At 37.0% G+C, this 15,543-nt stretch overlaps 1 protein-coding gene across 1 annotated transcript in view; it reads left to right on the plus strand.

Moving 5' to 3' along the window:
- The window catches only part of LOC110792367 (cellulose synthase A catalytic subunit 8 [UDP-forming]), a 30,360-nt gene extending 14,817 nt beyond the window's left edge, over nucleotides 1-15,543 (plus strand). Inside the window, exons 3-23 of the mRNA XM_056829754.1 lie at nucleotides 1,912-1,973; nucleotides 2,078-2,134; nucleotides 2,493-2,552; nucleotides 3,179-3,235; nucleotides 3,478-3,520; nucleotides 6,357-6,434; nucleotides 8,815-9,142; nucleotides 9,314-9,464; nucleotides 9,623-9,696; nucleotides 11,021-11,253; nucleotides 11,629-11,708; nucleotides 11,848-11,902; nucleotides 11,980-12,124; nucleotides 12,212-12,484; nucleotides 12,576-12,921; nucleotides 13,014-13,151; nucleotides 13,302-13,640; nucleotides 13,777-14,020; nucleotides 14,116-14,315; nucleotides 14,405-14,758; nucleotides 14,843-15,543. Of these exons, the coding sequence (XP_056685732.1) occupies nucleotides 1,912-1,973; nucleotides 2,078-2,134; nucleotides 2,493-2,552; nucleotides 3,179-3,235; nucleotides 3,478-3,520; nucleotides 6,357-6,434; nucleotides 8,815-9,142; nucleotides 9,314-9,464; nucleotides 9,623-9,696; nucleotides 11,021-11,253; nucleotides 11,629-11,708; nucleotides 11,848-11,902; nucleotides 11,980-12,124; nucleotides 12,212-12,484; nucleotides 12,576-12,921; nucleotides 13,014-13,151; nucleotides 13,302-13,640; nucleotides 13,777-14,020; nucleotides 14,116-14,315; nucleotides 14,405-14,758; nucleotides 14,843-15,430 (3,905 nt within the window). The 3' untranslated portion in view covers nucleotides 15,431-15,543. The remainder of the gene's footprint in view (nucleotides 1-1,911; nucleotides 1,974-2,077; nucleotides 2,135-2,492; nucleotides 2,553-3,178; nucleotides 3,236-3,477; nucleotides 3,521-6,356; nucleotides 6,435-8,814; nucleotides 9,143-9,313; nucleotides 9,465-9,622; nucleotides 9,697-11,020; nucleotides 11,254-11,628; nucleotides 11,709-11,847; nucleotides 11,903-11,979; nucleotides 12,125-12,211; nucleotides 12,485-12,575; nucleotides 12,922-13,013; nucleotides 13,152-13,301; nucleotides 13,641-13,776; nucleotides 14,021-14,115; nucleotides 14,316-14,404; nucleotides 14,759-14,842) is intronic.

A 15,543-nucleotide genomic window follows, 5' to 3' on the forward strand; every position in this document is an offset into this window, starting at 1 on the left:
TGGTTTTCTCTTTTACTAAACTTTGTTGTTCAGTAGTTGATTGTTGTCCAGTTGGTTCAGGAAGAATATATCCTTGTTCAACTATTTCCCATAAGTCTAGAGCAGTTAACAAAGCCTTCATTTTGATGCATCACAAATCGTAATTTTCTCCTTTGAAAAGTGGTGCAGAAGGAATTGCTGAACTAGATGAAGCCATGCTTCTAATTAGTATTTTTTTTTTTTTTAGGCTAACAAAAAAATAGGCCCGAAAGATCAAGATAGCTCTGATACCACCCGAAGGTTTTATTGTGGGAAATGATTAAACAAGGAATAAATAATAATGTAAGAAATTGTGTTTTTGTTATTATTTTTATATATATGTTTACAAAACATAATGTTACATTATATAATAACTCGTTATCTATTTAACTAATGGGTTACAACTATTTTGTATATAAATCATTCAATTAATAGCTTAGCTATATATATAGTAAGTGTCAATTTTAACAATTTTCATCTTTTCTTTCCATATTTTCTCCATATTTTCTGAACTTTTGAAAATTTATTATTTCTTTCCGGGTGCGCTTCGCCTACGAAAAGCGTGCGCTTTCGCTTTGCGCTTTGCGTTTAAGCTCCAGGGCCCTTTTGCGCTTCAGTGCGCTTCGCGCTTTTTAAAACTAAGCCCCACACTTACTCACATCATCTTTTTATTATAATAAATAATTTACCCACTACCCCACTTCCATCTTATTTTAATAAATTTAACTCACTCTCCTAAAACTACGAGCCGGTCAAAGTGTATCTCTTTTTAAAATACGGAGGGAGTATATGAAATAACTATGCCCGATGCTACATGTCAAGTCAAGATTGGATTGACGCAACTTTTATGCTAAAACATTTGCCTTTAAAGGGTCTTAAACATGGAGAGGAAATAAAGTAATCAATTATGATTTGTTAGTTTTCATTAAGTGACACTTTCTCATTGCATAGCGAATTTGTTAACAAGAGGTCGGGAAAATAGGGTGAACGTACTCACAATCAATAAATGAGGCTCAAAGGCATTGATGTAATATATCCTTTTGCACTAAGGTGCACCGCATTGAAATGAGGTAGTTTGGTTATGCCTTTTTTATACACCGTGCCCACTCATAAATCATAATTGAATATAACGCACAATAAGATATAAGAACCATTGTTCTCTTTCGAATTATCTCCCTGGAATATTCCAACAAATTACTCGATTTCCGGGGGAGAGACCACTCACACCAAAAGGGGTGTTCTCATTCTTGTTGGTAATGTTGGTACACGAAGAGGAGTCCATGACATTGCCTATTGTAGCTCCCAATTACCACATCTTCAACAACATTATCCATCCTGTTCATGTTTTTGGGGAGGGGTTTTAAATGGCTGTGACAATCTTATGTGATGCAAACAGCATATTGTCTTTTAGTGTCATTGCAAGAAGTAGATGCAAAATTGCCATAAAATAGTCACAAGCAACCGTTTTTGTTACATGGTCCCCCAGTTTATTCTTTAATCTAGTTAATCTGAGTCACAGCATCAAGTATTGTCACAACATTCCTTGTTCATAGGCTAGAGCTTAGATGATTTTTGTTGTCCAGATGTCTGCTGTTTTCCGTTAGGATTTCAGAAATAATGCTGTACTTATGATGGGCGGATTTTATGTCATGTTGCTTTTTGTTTTGTGGTTATAGGTAAGCCACAATGGGCTTTAATAACCATCAGATATGCACAGGCTTATTGTGGGTTAGATCCGTAAGTCAAGCTCTTGTATTGAGGTTCTAAAACTTCTAATAGTACCCTGGGCAGTATCATGAATTTTGATTTATGTATAACATTGGCTTCACTCTGTACTTTAGAAGTGGCAAACGGAATGTCACTGATGCCTTATACATTCTCTAAATGTCACAGGGAATGAAAATATGGTATACCTTTCCTCTGGGACAGACGTCAGATGCTTTGATGTTCAAATGGTATAAATTATGTGAAGTAGTTGTGGCTGGAACCTTTCTGTTATTCTTTGTTTCTGTACTTCCCATATAACATGATTAATTTTCCTGAGACCTTGATCTTTTAGGCTACGTTAGAGAAGCCCATGGAGAGCTACAAATACAACAAAGAGGAAATAAACCAGGTAAGACATTTGTCTTTTTCTGGTATCTTTTCGACAACTTCCACATATTGAAGGGTTATTTGATGCACTGTTCTGGTACATTACACGTTCATTGGCTCGAGAACAAGCTATTAAGATTTGAAGTTGTATGGTCGACTAACAATGTTAATGAGCTGCTAGGGCTATTTTATCTGTGAGTTTTGCATTGAACGTTTGTCTCTGTGGCTATCAATCATTCTTATTGACTTATTGGCTCTATGTTTGTTGTGGTGAGTATATAATTCCCATAAATTACACACCCGCACACACAAGAGACTCAACTTAATTGTATAAGATCTAAGCTTGGCACCATAATACCTATGTTCTGGTTGTGCTACAGATATCATGCAACTTGAAGTCATCCTTTCTTGCTGCTGCAGATGACAGTGGTGATGTGAAGGTACTAAGTTACTAACTTCTCTTATATTTTAGATGAGCGTTGCATTCATGCACTGGCTGAAGGGTGAATGTATGTGGATTCTTTTATGATTCAATCCTTGTTTGGGTTTCCATTTCACTATTAAGTATTAGCTGTCCCTTTGTTCATCTGTTTGCTAGCTTATGTTGCATGATCTTTACTGGATTGTTTGCTTCTTTTTCAATTTTCCTTTTGCATTTGAAGTGCTAAAATATTTATAGTCATGGGACATGGATACTTAATTGAGAACGTAGATTGAAGTTATTTCAATACAGTTGTATCAGTGCTGGATAGTTTTGATGAGTTTCTTGAAAGGCGTGAGCAAGATAAGGAGATTAATAGAAAAAGAATCATGCATATAATCTTCAAATAGAAAATAATGTTGTTAGTCACAAGGCAGTAACTGTAACAGTTTATATGAGAATGCTTGAAAGTTGATTTCCGTTCCCATTAATCTATTTAACAATTTACATTCAAGCAATGTGATTTTATTTACTCATTGCCTGCTATGGCCTTTGGTGATCTCCCTGCATATTAAGAAGCCGTGATTCTTATCTTCCATTGTTCTGATTCTATGATTCAGTTTCTAACTATGGTACCCATGGCAGATAATTGATATCCAACGACAATGCCCTTTCAAAACATTGAGATCTGGTCATGATAGTGTATCCTTTTAAATTTATCTTGAAAACTATCGTTTCCTGAGTTCTATGCTTCTGTTGAGATGTTATGAAAATTCAGCTAGAGAGGAATACATAGATGGAGAACAACTGTTATCCTCTGTCTAACTGAAGATTTTTTCATCTTTGACAAATGGATGCTTCTTGAATATAACTGGAGGTTCTATTTCTGTATCATTTTGATGCCTCCATTCACTCTCATTGCAAACTTGACCCTGCTTATCTAGATATGTAGCAGTGTACAATTTGTTCCTTGGAAGCCTTGGGAAGGTACATGCTACTGAAGTCACGTTTGTAGTCAGAAATGTAGTGGCTAAACAATCCCCTTTTCTCATTATCTGAGACAAAACTATCATTTTCGCTTTAGTTGTTGAAAGGTGCTATTTATTACGTCATTTAATGGTACTGGATTCTCCCTCTACTTTGGTAAATTATATTAATGATAATATTTTTAGTCCTAAGGCAGTAAGGCCCATAATTCATCAACGATAAGATCATACTATAGAGTATTTAAAAGGTATAGGTTTCCTGATTTTCGGGTTCCAGGGTTCTTACGAAACTACTACAACAACAACAACATCAACGACAGCAACAGCAACAGCAACTACAATAAAAACAACAAATCCTTAGTCTCAAAATGTTATGGGGTCGGCTAACATGAACCGTCATAAGAAACCCTCTGCGAAACGTGAAGCAAGAAAACTAAAAGGTTATGCTAAAGAGAGTAAGCACGCAAACTTGACAAAGTGAAGGTGAGAGTAATGCGACACGAATAGGAAACTAAGCTATGAAATTTTATAAGATAAAATAAGTTGTTTTCTTAAATTGAGTGCCCCAGAGGATAAGTATTCGCTATGAACCGAGGGCCAACCAATTGGTGACATGGAAGCTTTGAAGCTTTGTTTACTCAAGTCCAAATGGTTGATGTTACTTATTATTGAGGTTAAGCGTATAATTCAGTGTTGTACAAAATGGCTGGATAGGAAGAGGGGTAAAGGTCTCAGTGTCTTGTGAGATCTGATAAGGTTTGAAGGTCTGGGGAGGAGGGTAGTCTGGATCTCTGGTTTTTGTTTTTGTATATTTGTATGGGATGGATAAGGTTTGTAGGCCTTGGGTGGATGGTGATACAGGTCTCGGAAAATTAATATCTTGTGAGATGGGAAAAGGTATGTAGTCCTACAGATGAGGCTTATCTTGGTCTCAGGAATTTGGTATCAACGAAGATTAACTTGAGAAAACGGTTGGCAATTTCCTCTTGGACTAGAATCCCTTTTGTCCCGACTCATTGGAAATATATGTGCAATTTAGAGAAATGGATGAGATGAACTTGCAGAAAACCATGGCCTTTTGCTCCACTTCTATCTCCTAGGCTTCCTCGGTTTACTTCCCATAATCAACTTGGGGCTCGAGATAAAATTTATCTTTGGGAGAAATCATGGGCAGCATAGGTATTGTTTCTGTTTTGTCCTTATTCTTTTGTACCTTTCCTCTGAGCATAATGCTTCACTTTTTCATTTCTTGGGGAGCGAGGGTTGATCACTCTGGTTGTTTCATGAAAACTTCATTTCAGCCAAATTTATGAAGGCTGGGACATTGGAAGTTTGGAGTCAGGACTCAGAAGAGCTCACAACCAGATTGAAGAGTTTGGGTACTTAAGTTAGAGGATTCTTTTTCTTTGTGGTAGCTGCTTTTACAACTAACTATTCACCATGTCTTTTTCTACTCCCTTTTTTATTCTCCAATGAATTTTGGAAAACCAAGGTTCTTAAGATAATGAAGGCATTTTGTGGACTGTTTCAGACTTAATACTATTGAAATTTGAACATATGCAGAGACGGAGACTTAGTAGTGTGGTGTCTCGCAGTCGTATTTCTTTGCATTTGGAGAAGGTATTCTTTTCGTGCAGCAGGTTGTCTGTCATTACAGGGATCAGCTGGGTGTTTTGTTATCTCTTGGAAGTGGCAGGGGGCTGGTTTAATTTTGGGAGGTGTACGGCAAGGAAAACTCTGTGGTGACTTCTTAGTCAGTTCACTAGCTACCCGTTAGGTGTTGTAAATGAAAATCAATGAGTGAATTGGGGCTACATTCTAGTTCGGAGCCTAAGAAGGATAAGTCATACTTCTTGCTTCTGGATGGTGTTTCTATGGGAGTGTTTAACGGCATAGGGTTAAGTGCTGTTCAGAGTGGTTTTACATATAACTTTCATTGAGAAAACTTTGGTGCTCTCATTCTTTTTATTCTATTTAGTTTTAGCTTTAGAATGGATAGGTATTTTATCATCTGAAGGAGTTCACTTCACCGATATCATAAATTTGGGAAGCATTATGTTTAATGCACACAAGTTTTAGCCAATACGCCAAAGCCGACCATACTCCGTACTTGAATTTGAGTGAAATGACATTGTTGGTGGAATAATTTTTCCCTAACGCAGATGGGTTGCATTTGAATTGGAAAGTCCTTCCCCAACATATATTAATATCCTGTCTTTCTAAGTATTTCTATGGTTATGATGAAGGATGCATAGCTCACAACTCTTGCACTGTTATTAGTCGCCATTTCTCATTTCTGGTTGTCACATTGCATTGTCATGAAGAATGTATAATAGGCTTCAGAAGGCGGTAGGTTCTGGTTTCTGCGGCATTCATTCAGGAAGGTTAAGAGTAAGAAGAATTGTTTATATTATCATGCAATTAAATCATACTCTACATAGAGAATACATCCCAAGCCTTCGAGTGGCTGGACACTCAAAAACTAACGATCTAAAATCAAGTGAAATAAACTCTCTCCCCCCTCCCCCCTCGAAATACAAAGATTTCTGGTCATTTTGTAATCTCTAGTAAGGATTGCCTTAGTTGATTGATGTATGAAATAGTTGATGTTTGACACTGATTATATCAGATAGTTGATGCATATATATAGAAACATAAAGGTGCTATGTGATTATGTATAGTTTAAGAGGAACTTGTTTGATTATATAACAAGCTTGTGATTTTACGTAATGATTCTCTGTCTGGAGACTCTGCACGAGTGCAAGACAGTTGCATTATTTTTTCAAACATCGTCATACCAATCACTTCTGGTAACTATTTTACTTGCTACTCTGCAGTTATTACAGGGGGTCTGGACTCCAAGATGATCGTGTGGGATTTCTCCAAGGGACGACCATTCCTTGTTGTGGATTTTGGTAATAATTCTTTTAGCATTCTTTTCTTATTGACTTATTTTGAGATCTACCATAGTTCTATGGTTCAATGCCAAATGCAATGTCCAGTATATGTTCCTTATCTCAGTTTGATCAAAGTTTGAACTATGAAGCCTAGGATCATGATTCAGTTTTTATATTTCTTCTCTGTTTGGCTGGTGAAGAATTTGGGTTTGAACTTCAAGCTTAAGCTTGAACAAGCTTGATGAGCCATGTGATAATTTAGTTTCTGTCAACCTTCCTGTCCGGAAAAATGCTTTGGACAACTTTTTTTACGTGTACATGTGATAAGCTAAGTTACTCTCTTCCATATGCTTGAAATCTATCTCTCGTCATCGACTATGACTCAACCAATTTAGAATCAATGTGTCTTTATTGGGTTGTAAGTTTGTAACATAGGCCTAAAATTAAAACAAGTCTGTTTACCATCTTTTTTAACAAAGCTACCATTATTCAATTGAGTTTTTACTTGGTAAAAAATTTTGAACTTCTTTTTGCTCCTTTCTTCTTTTCCTCAATTACTGTTTCATTTTTCATTGTATTTCTCAACTTCTTTTTGGCTTTTACTTTCTTTTCTCTTGCCTTTTTCTCTATACAAACTTATATAGTATATAGACACAATTGCTATACAGTATTTGACACCTTCATTTCCTAGTCTTTTTCTCTTTAATCACATCTAATACAAAATTTCAATGATCGACTTATCAGCTTCAAAAAAAAACAAGAAAGAAAAAATACCCGGCTTATCGCCTGTAATGAGCTAATATTGAATAAATTGTTGGATGGGCTCAAAGGGGTAGCAAGAGAGGGAAATTACGACCAAATTTACATAAATATAAGCAAATATTATCCGAGAAAATAAAGAAATAATTCCCAAAAGAAACTGCCTCTTTCCTTCCCCAAACATGCTCAATAGCGATCTTGGATATAGACATCAAGTCCAGAAGATCATGATATAAGAACACCTTAATAAGGGTCCTTTTTGCCGCACAATCAACAGCGTTTATGGCTTTCTTGTACAGTTCTACCCTGTGCAAACAAGAAAGCTAAAAGAATAAAAGGGAAAGATAGAAAACTAAGAAAATTTCCATAAGGGTGAGTAAAGATCTTACTGAACATTATCAAATAGTAGGATTGAAGATTAAAACATTTAAGCTAGAAATAGAAACACGTATAAACAAGGTTAATGCCACTCTTGAATGTAAAAATCAACCATTAACCACAAGTCCCCAAAATTAGCCCCCGTAAGGAGCCCCTTCAAACATGCCACAATCCTCTAACCAAGAGAATTCGATATATCTACACTCTACTATGATGCCAAATGTTGTGGGAGTTTTCCCGGGAGTTGATGACGGGGAGGTATTCGGTTCCACGTAGAGTCTTGTACAGCGATTCGCCAGTCACGTCACCTGCAAAACATGAATATTCCTTTCTGAATATTCCCTCCGATGCTTAAGTAAGATTAAGGGTTTTTAGAGAGAGAAAGTAGTATAAAGTATAAAGAGAATGGAGAGCAATCAATATCATGAATAGTGATGTATTCAATGCTTAGAAAATCCAACCCCTTTTCTTTGGAAAGTGGGGTATTTATACTGTTCACTCATTAGGGCAAACCCTAAAGAGTAAAGAATATGATTGGCTGATTGCCTTGGGAATGACATGTGTCCTTTGAAAGGAAGGTTAATCACCCTTTCTTGGGCCTTGGGCCCATATAGAGAAAGAGACCATTGCCTAGGAATTGATCCACAAGGGACAAATTGCATGTTGGGTGAGACCCAGAGAGCTTACACAAGCAGGAGCCACGTGGCAGCCTGAGTCATAATTCGGGACACATGGCACGTGTCCATTGGGTCATGCCGGCCGGGTAAATTTACCTACATCACCAACAACCAACTTCCAACTTCATGCAAGATTGAGGATGATAACCTTTTCTTTTTCATTCTTATTCAGTTTTTTTAAAAGAAATGGAAGCTGATGTGGCTCAGAAGAGTAACAGAATGCAAAGGAGCTTATTATAAGGGTCATTCTTATTCCCACTTTTTTCAAAGAAAGGGAAGCTGATGTGGCTCATTAGAGTAACAGAATGCGAAGGAGCTTATTTATAATGGTGAGGGTGGCGGATGGAAGTAGCAAGTAGAGAATTAAAAGACATGATTCAGTATTTTATGAGCAAGAATATGCAAAAGTTCCCCCAAACAACTATAAATTTCCCCCAAACTATGCAAGTAAACATCAAAGAAAAAGAACTCAAGTGACTTAAACAATCATTAGGCCAGTTCTCAGGATAGGAGATTAAATGTCTTCCATCTAATTTCATGCCTGCTTAATTGCATTAATATGAGGCTACTATTCTTTGTCCCAGGTAAGCTGGAGGAAAGCAGTAGAAATACCGGACAGTTTTACAACCCAGCTTTCATTCATGCCATAGCTGTTCCCGAAGTAGACATGTTGGGGAAGTTAGGAAAGGCATGTGCTGTTGCAAGAGGTGATGGAATTGTCAGCTTAATCAATCTAGAAGCAGAACTTGCTGCTGTTAAGTCAAAAGGGACCCCCAAACCTTGTAAAATCCCCGAAAGCAGGTCATGTAATGCTGCTTCTGTCTCAGATGTTGAGACAAAGAGCCAAAATGAGGTGACAAGGTTGCATTTGGATTATACAGTTGGAGGCCATACAGCAGCTGCTTCTTGTGTGTAAGTAGTTTATCTTTATCTTGTAACGTGACCACATTTCAAGGATGCAACTGCAGGTCTACAGCAACCTAATACTCTGTAAAATCCGACCTATGTCACGGTTTGGGATGGGTACAGCTTTACCTCTGACCAGAAGTAGTGTAATGACTTTATATTGACTTGAGATTTCAGGACATTTTCAACGTTTGGAGAGAGAGGGAAGTTCATAATATCTGGAGGAAATGATAAATCAGTGAAGATTTGGGATTGGTCTCATTCTCTTAATGAGGCACAAACAACTGCGGACACAGCTTCTGTTTCTAGCATTGATTTGCCAAAAAAAGTAACATACCTTCCCTTTGTGGTCATTTTTTGGTAAAATTTAGGTTAATGATTTTAAAGGAGAAAACCCTAATCAGGATAAGAGAAAATGGAGAGAATATATTTTAGTTTCCATGTCCTTTCCTTCACCAGACCTAAGAAGTTTGCTGTTCTTGGCAGGTTAACTGGCTGTGCACTACCCCAACTGATTCAGAAAACCTTGTTATATGTGATACATCCAAAGTGGTTAAGGTGTACAGTGTCGCTTGAGTTCAGCAGAGAATATCGGGATCACTGGCAGTGAAGCCTTGAGTAGCAATATGTTAAACACCACTCTAGGAACATTATTATTGAAAATTCTCCCTACTTGAGTTTTGCGGATGTCATAAATAAAGTATGCATCCTATGCTCTTAGCTGCTGTTGATGCAAATTTTTGATTAGCTGCATAGCTGAGTTGAGCTACGGACATAACAGCTGCTTTCCAACTCAATAAAAGGAGGAATGACTGTGTTGTATAGGGCCACTGCAGTCATGGAGTTCGGAGGTACCAAAACAACCGTTTCAAGCAGTATAAATGCCGAGCCTTGGCTCTGGCTATAATAATCTATCTGTGTTATGTGGTCTCAAATAGTATTGTTTTTAGCAGTTTTATCCTTTTTATAAGAGAATAAGACCTTGAAATATTTCTCCGAAAATGAATCGTTCCGATATTGAGTTTGCGTGAACTATAATAGGTGTTAGCAGTTGAACACTTGAACTTCATCAGATTTCACACCAACTTTGATAGCTTGAGTGAGCTATAAATATAATGTCCCTTGTAAACAATTGTAACATTTTAACTTCATCAGATGTGACACCAACTTTGATCTATGATAGTTTGCTACCTTATGTTTTTTATATTAAATTGTTAGCGCAAGTTTGATTTTGACGGAATGGTGCTTTTTACCAAACGAGACAGCTCTTGAAAGGTTTCACCTGTTTTTTTTTTTTTTTTTTTTTTTGTTAAAAAAAATGTAACTAATAATTATAATATTTTCAAACTGCATATGATTTTTTTGTAAATTATGAACGTCAAAACTCCGTAAATGTATAATATTTTTTGGTCATGCTTTCTAACATAAGACCCACTCGTAGTACTTTCAGCATATAATTTTTGAATTTTATTTTTGAAATTTCAGATTATTATTTATCTCGACAATGAATAAATCTAAGAGCTTATTAGTTTGACACAAAAGTAATTTGCATTAATATCATGAATTATAAATAAGATATACTCCGTAGCTGGGTTGAGCCTTTTGAAAAAGTCGTTGATTAGTTAAAAGATGTACACCTCGCAACAGAAACCTTTTCCTTAAAACTCCCGCAAAATTTCAAACTTACTAAGACGTTGCTTCTCATCTCTCTTTCCTCATATATTCACAAAAATATTGACACCAAACAAACAACTCAAATTCCCCCACCAAACTCTCCTATACAAAATTGCACTCTCTTCCTCAACCACATTGCATCTCTTTCTTTCTCTCCCTCTCTTTTTCGATCTACTAAATGATGAGAGTGTTTTTTCATCTGATATAAAGAAGCATTGAAAAACTCGAGGTTATTTATAGAGAAACAAAGAAAAAACAGCTAAAGATGATGCAATCTGGCCTTCCTCATTGCAACACTTGCGGTGAGCCTGTGGGGCTTGATTCAAATGGAAATGTGTTTGTGGCTTGTCATGAATGCAATTTTCCTGTTTGTAAGCCTTGTGTTGATTACGAAATCAAGGAAGGTAAAATGGCTTGCTTCCGTTGTGGTGCTCCCTATCAAGGTACTCCACTCTTTCTTTTTTGTCCTTCATATCCTTTTTCTTCATTCAAAAGAAATGTAGCATCAAAATTTGACAATTTGTATGCTTATGTATTAGCACTTCTGTATGTGTGAATATAGTTCAAACAACTGCCTGTTGTTGTACTACAACTTGAATTTTCGTGACTGTATGTCTGTCAGTTTTTATACTGATGTACTACGTACTTGTTTTTGTTGTCAAAAACATTTGTGTAGACTTGGCAGAATTAAATCTGAAGTAGCATGCAGGCCGGAAAAACTGAAGTTTAATTCTTGAAGTTTAATATATAAGTGACTTTTTACTTCTCAGTAGCGGTTTCATTCCATTAAATTAATGTCGATTGTTATTGTTTTGCAGATGCTACGACGTATGATGATGCTGGTGTAGAATCATCTGTTAGTCATAAAAACAAAACAAGCCACCTCACTAATGAGCAGGTATAAAATATGTTAGCCATAAAGCTAAGTGAGAGTGTTAGCACTTCTGCAACATAATTTAATAGCTATTGGAGTAAATTTTTAAGCGAATTTTATTAAACTAATACTATAAGCTGACTTATCTTGGTTGAAACGAAAGCAGGAACTTGGACTACATGCCCGAAATATGAGCAGCATCTCGACAGCTGATAGTGGTTAGTATTTCATGAAGTTACTACTTCTCTAATTAGTGATTACATTACTAAATCAACTGTGTTTTGTATTCTTTCAGAACTAAATAGTGAATCTGGAAGCTCGATATGGAAGCATCGGGTTGAGAGTTGGAGAGAGAGGAAAGACAAGAAGAAAAGGCATGGTGTTAAAGTTTCAAAAGAAGCTGATCAAGTTCCACCAGAACAACAGATGGAAGAAAAACAGTAAGTTTTAGCTACTGGATAAGCATTGAGAATAATATTTTGTAAGGAAAAGGATTTCCATATCTCAGACGTGTGTTGGTTTTACAGGTTTACAGAAGCTGCTGCTGCACAGCCACTTTCAAGAATTGTTCCAATCCCAAGAACCAAGATCACCTCATACAGGATAATGATCATTGTGCGGCTCATAATTCTTGTACTGTTTTTTCACTATAGATTAACAAATCCAGTGGATAGTGCCTTTGGTCTATGGCTTACTTCTGTCATCTGTGAGATCTGGTTTGCTTTTTCCTGGATATTGGATCAGTTCCCTAAATGGCAACCTATCAATAGGGAGACATTCATCGATCAGTTGTCCTTGAGGTATTCTTTAATATCAACTACATGATTTTATTACATTTGCTACAATATTGGTATGTTGGAATTTGATGATTTTAATATTAAATTTGTTCAGGTACGAAAGAGAAGGAGAAACTTCACAGCTTGCAGGTGTGGACTTCTTTGTGAGTACGGTGGATCCATTGAAAGAACCACCTTTAATCACAGCAAACACTGTGCTTTCCATCCTTGCTGTGGACTACCCTGTTGACAAAGTCTCCTGCTACGTATCTGATGATGGTGCTGCAATGCTTACCTTCGAATCACTTGCTGAGACTTCTGAATTTGCAAGGAAGTGGGTTCCTTTTTGCAAGAAATATGAGATTGAACCGCGTGCTCCTGAGTTTTACTTCTCAAAGAAGATTGATTACCTTAGGGATAAAGTGCAGCCTTCTTTTGTCAAGGAACGCAGGGCCATGAAAGTATGTAACCCCATCCACGCTATTTCTTAGTATAAAGTTTGTTATTAATGACTTGTCAAGGTAGCTAGTTTCTCATTCTCATATAACAACAGAGAGATTATGAGGAATACAAAGTGAAGATGAATGCTTTAGTTGCCAAAGCACAGAAAACTCCAGAAGAAGGCTGGACTATGGCAGACGGATCACCTTGGCCTGGAAACAATTCTCGTGATCATCCAGGAATGATACAGGTGTGTTCACTATAACATCTTTGTTTCTTTGTTTGTTTGTTTTAAAATGTAAACCTAAATAGGAATTCATTTATGTAATATTTAATTTCTATGGCTCCGGGAAGCAATATTCATTTTCACATATACATATACCAATTTTGGACGTTGTAGGTTTTCCTTGGAAGTACTGGTTCTCCTGATATAGAAGGTAATGAACTTCCAAGGCTTGTTTATGTCTCAAGAGAAAAGAGGCCAGGATTTCAACACCACAAGAAAGCAGGTGCTGAGAATGCTTTGGTCAGAGTATCTGCTGTCCTGACAAATGCTCCCTACATTTTGAACCTTGATTGTGATCATTATGTCAATAACAGCAAAGCAGTTCGTGAGGCAATGTGCTTTCTGATGGACCCGGTAGTAGGTCAGGATGTGGCTTATGTTCAGTTCCCTCAAAGATTTGATGGCATTGACAAGAGTGATCGATATGCAAACAGAAATGTTGTTTTCTTTGATGTAAGCAACCTATATCTTACAAATATCTGTTAAGAGTATTGTGCCAGAATCTCTTAATTAATTAAGCATTGTTAAAAATGAGGTCCTTACTCCTTAGATTGTTTGTCTTTCTGTTTTTGGTTCTTAAACTGATCAGGTTAATATGAAAGGGCTTGATGGGATTCAAGGGCCAGTTTATGTCGGAACTGGTTGTGTATTTTATAGGCAAGCACTGTATGGATATGGACCATCATCATTACCTAGTTTATCCAAACCATCCTCATCTTCCTGTTGTTGCTGCCCTTCCAATAAAAAAACAGAAAAAGATGCCTCAGAGGTTTACCGTGATGCAAAACGTGATGATCTAGATTCGGCCATATTTAACCTCAAAGAACTCAACAGTAAGCTTACTGACTGACTATATATCCCTGTTGTTAGGTTATACTTCTATAACAAGAATTTCAGACTAACAGGAATAAGTATAATACCGTTCCAGATTATGACGAGTATGATAGATCAATGCTAATCTCTCAAACAAGCTTTGAGAAGACATTTGGATTATCTTCTGTGTTCATCGAGTCCACAATGATGGAGAATGGAGGTGTTCCAGATTCGGCTAACTCACCAACATTGATCAAGGAAGCAATACATGTCATTAGCTGTGGATATGAAGAAAAGACAGCCTGGGGCAAGGAGGTACGTAAAACAACTAGCTTGTTGCAAGATTATATATATAACCTTAGAAAAAATACTCAAGTATAATATATTATTTTCCATTTTGACAGATTGGATGGATATATGGATCTATTACAGAAGATATATTGACAGGGTTCAAGATGCAGTGCCGTGGTTGGAGGTCAATATACTGTATGCCTTTAAGGCCTGCCTTTAAAGGGTCTGCACCCATTAACTTGTCTGATAGACTTCATCAAGTTCTTCGTTGGGCACTTGGATCAGTAGAGATTTTCTTCAGTAGACATTGTCCACTCTGGTATGGAATTGGAGCTGGCCGTCTTAAGTTGCTTCAAAGATTAGCATATATTAATACCATTGTTTACCCTTTTACTTCCCTCCCTCTCGTTGCTTACTGCACACTTCCCGCTATCTGCCTTCTTACTGGAAAGTTCATCATACCAACTGTAAGTTTCCTTTACCAACAAAACCCAATTAGCTTATAGAAATAAATAAATAAATAAACTTAATTTGGAATTTACATTTTACAGCTATCAAACCTGGCAAGCATGCTCTTCTTAGGCCTCTTCACGTCCATCATACTCGTGAGTGTTTTGGAACTAAGATGGAGTAGAGTTGGCATTGAGGACTTGTGGAGGAACGAGCAATTCTGGGTTATCGGAGGAGTCTCTGCTCATTTGTTTGCTGTATTCCAAGGACTCCTTAAGATGCTTGCAGGTTTAGACACCAACTTCACTGTCACATCCAAATCAGCTGAAGACACTGAATTTGGAGAACTCTATCTTTTCAAGTGGACTACCCTTCTTATCCCTCCCACTACCCTCATTGTCCTCAACATTGTTGGGGTGGTGGCTGGATTCTCCGATGCCCTGAATGGCGGCTATGATTCGTGGGGCCCACTCTTCGGAAAAGTCTTCTTTTCCTTTTGGGTCATCCTTCACTTATACCCCTTCCTTAAGGGTCTCATGGGAAGGCAAAACAGGACACCTACTATTGTGATCTTGTGGTCAGTGCTCTTGGCTTCAGTTTTCTCCCTTGTTTGGGTTAAAATCGACCCGTTTATCAGCAAGCCAGACAGTAAGACTATCGCTCAGAACTGCATTTCCATTGATTGTTGAGGGCCAAGCAAAACCCATATTATATAAATTTTGTTAACTTTTTAAATATTGGTTTTTTTGTTATATGTATAAACTGATCAAAAGTTTATGGAGTAAATTTTTAGTGAATTCCA

The sequence above is a fragment of the Spinacia oleracea genome, chromosome 5 (assembly GCF_020520425.1).
Source record: "Spinacia oleracea cultivar Varoflay chromosome 5, BTI_SOV_V1, whole genome shotgun sequence".
Classification (NCBI taxonomy): domain Eukaryota; kingdom Viridiplantae; phylum Streptophyta; class Magnoliopsida; order Caryophyllales; family Amaranthaceae; genus Spinacia; species Spinacia oleracea.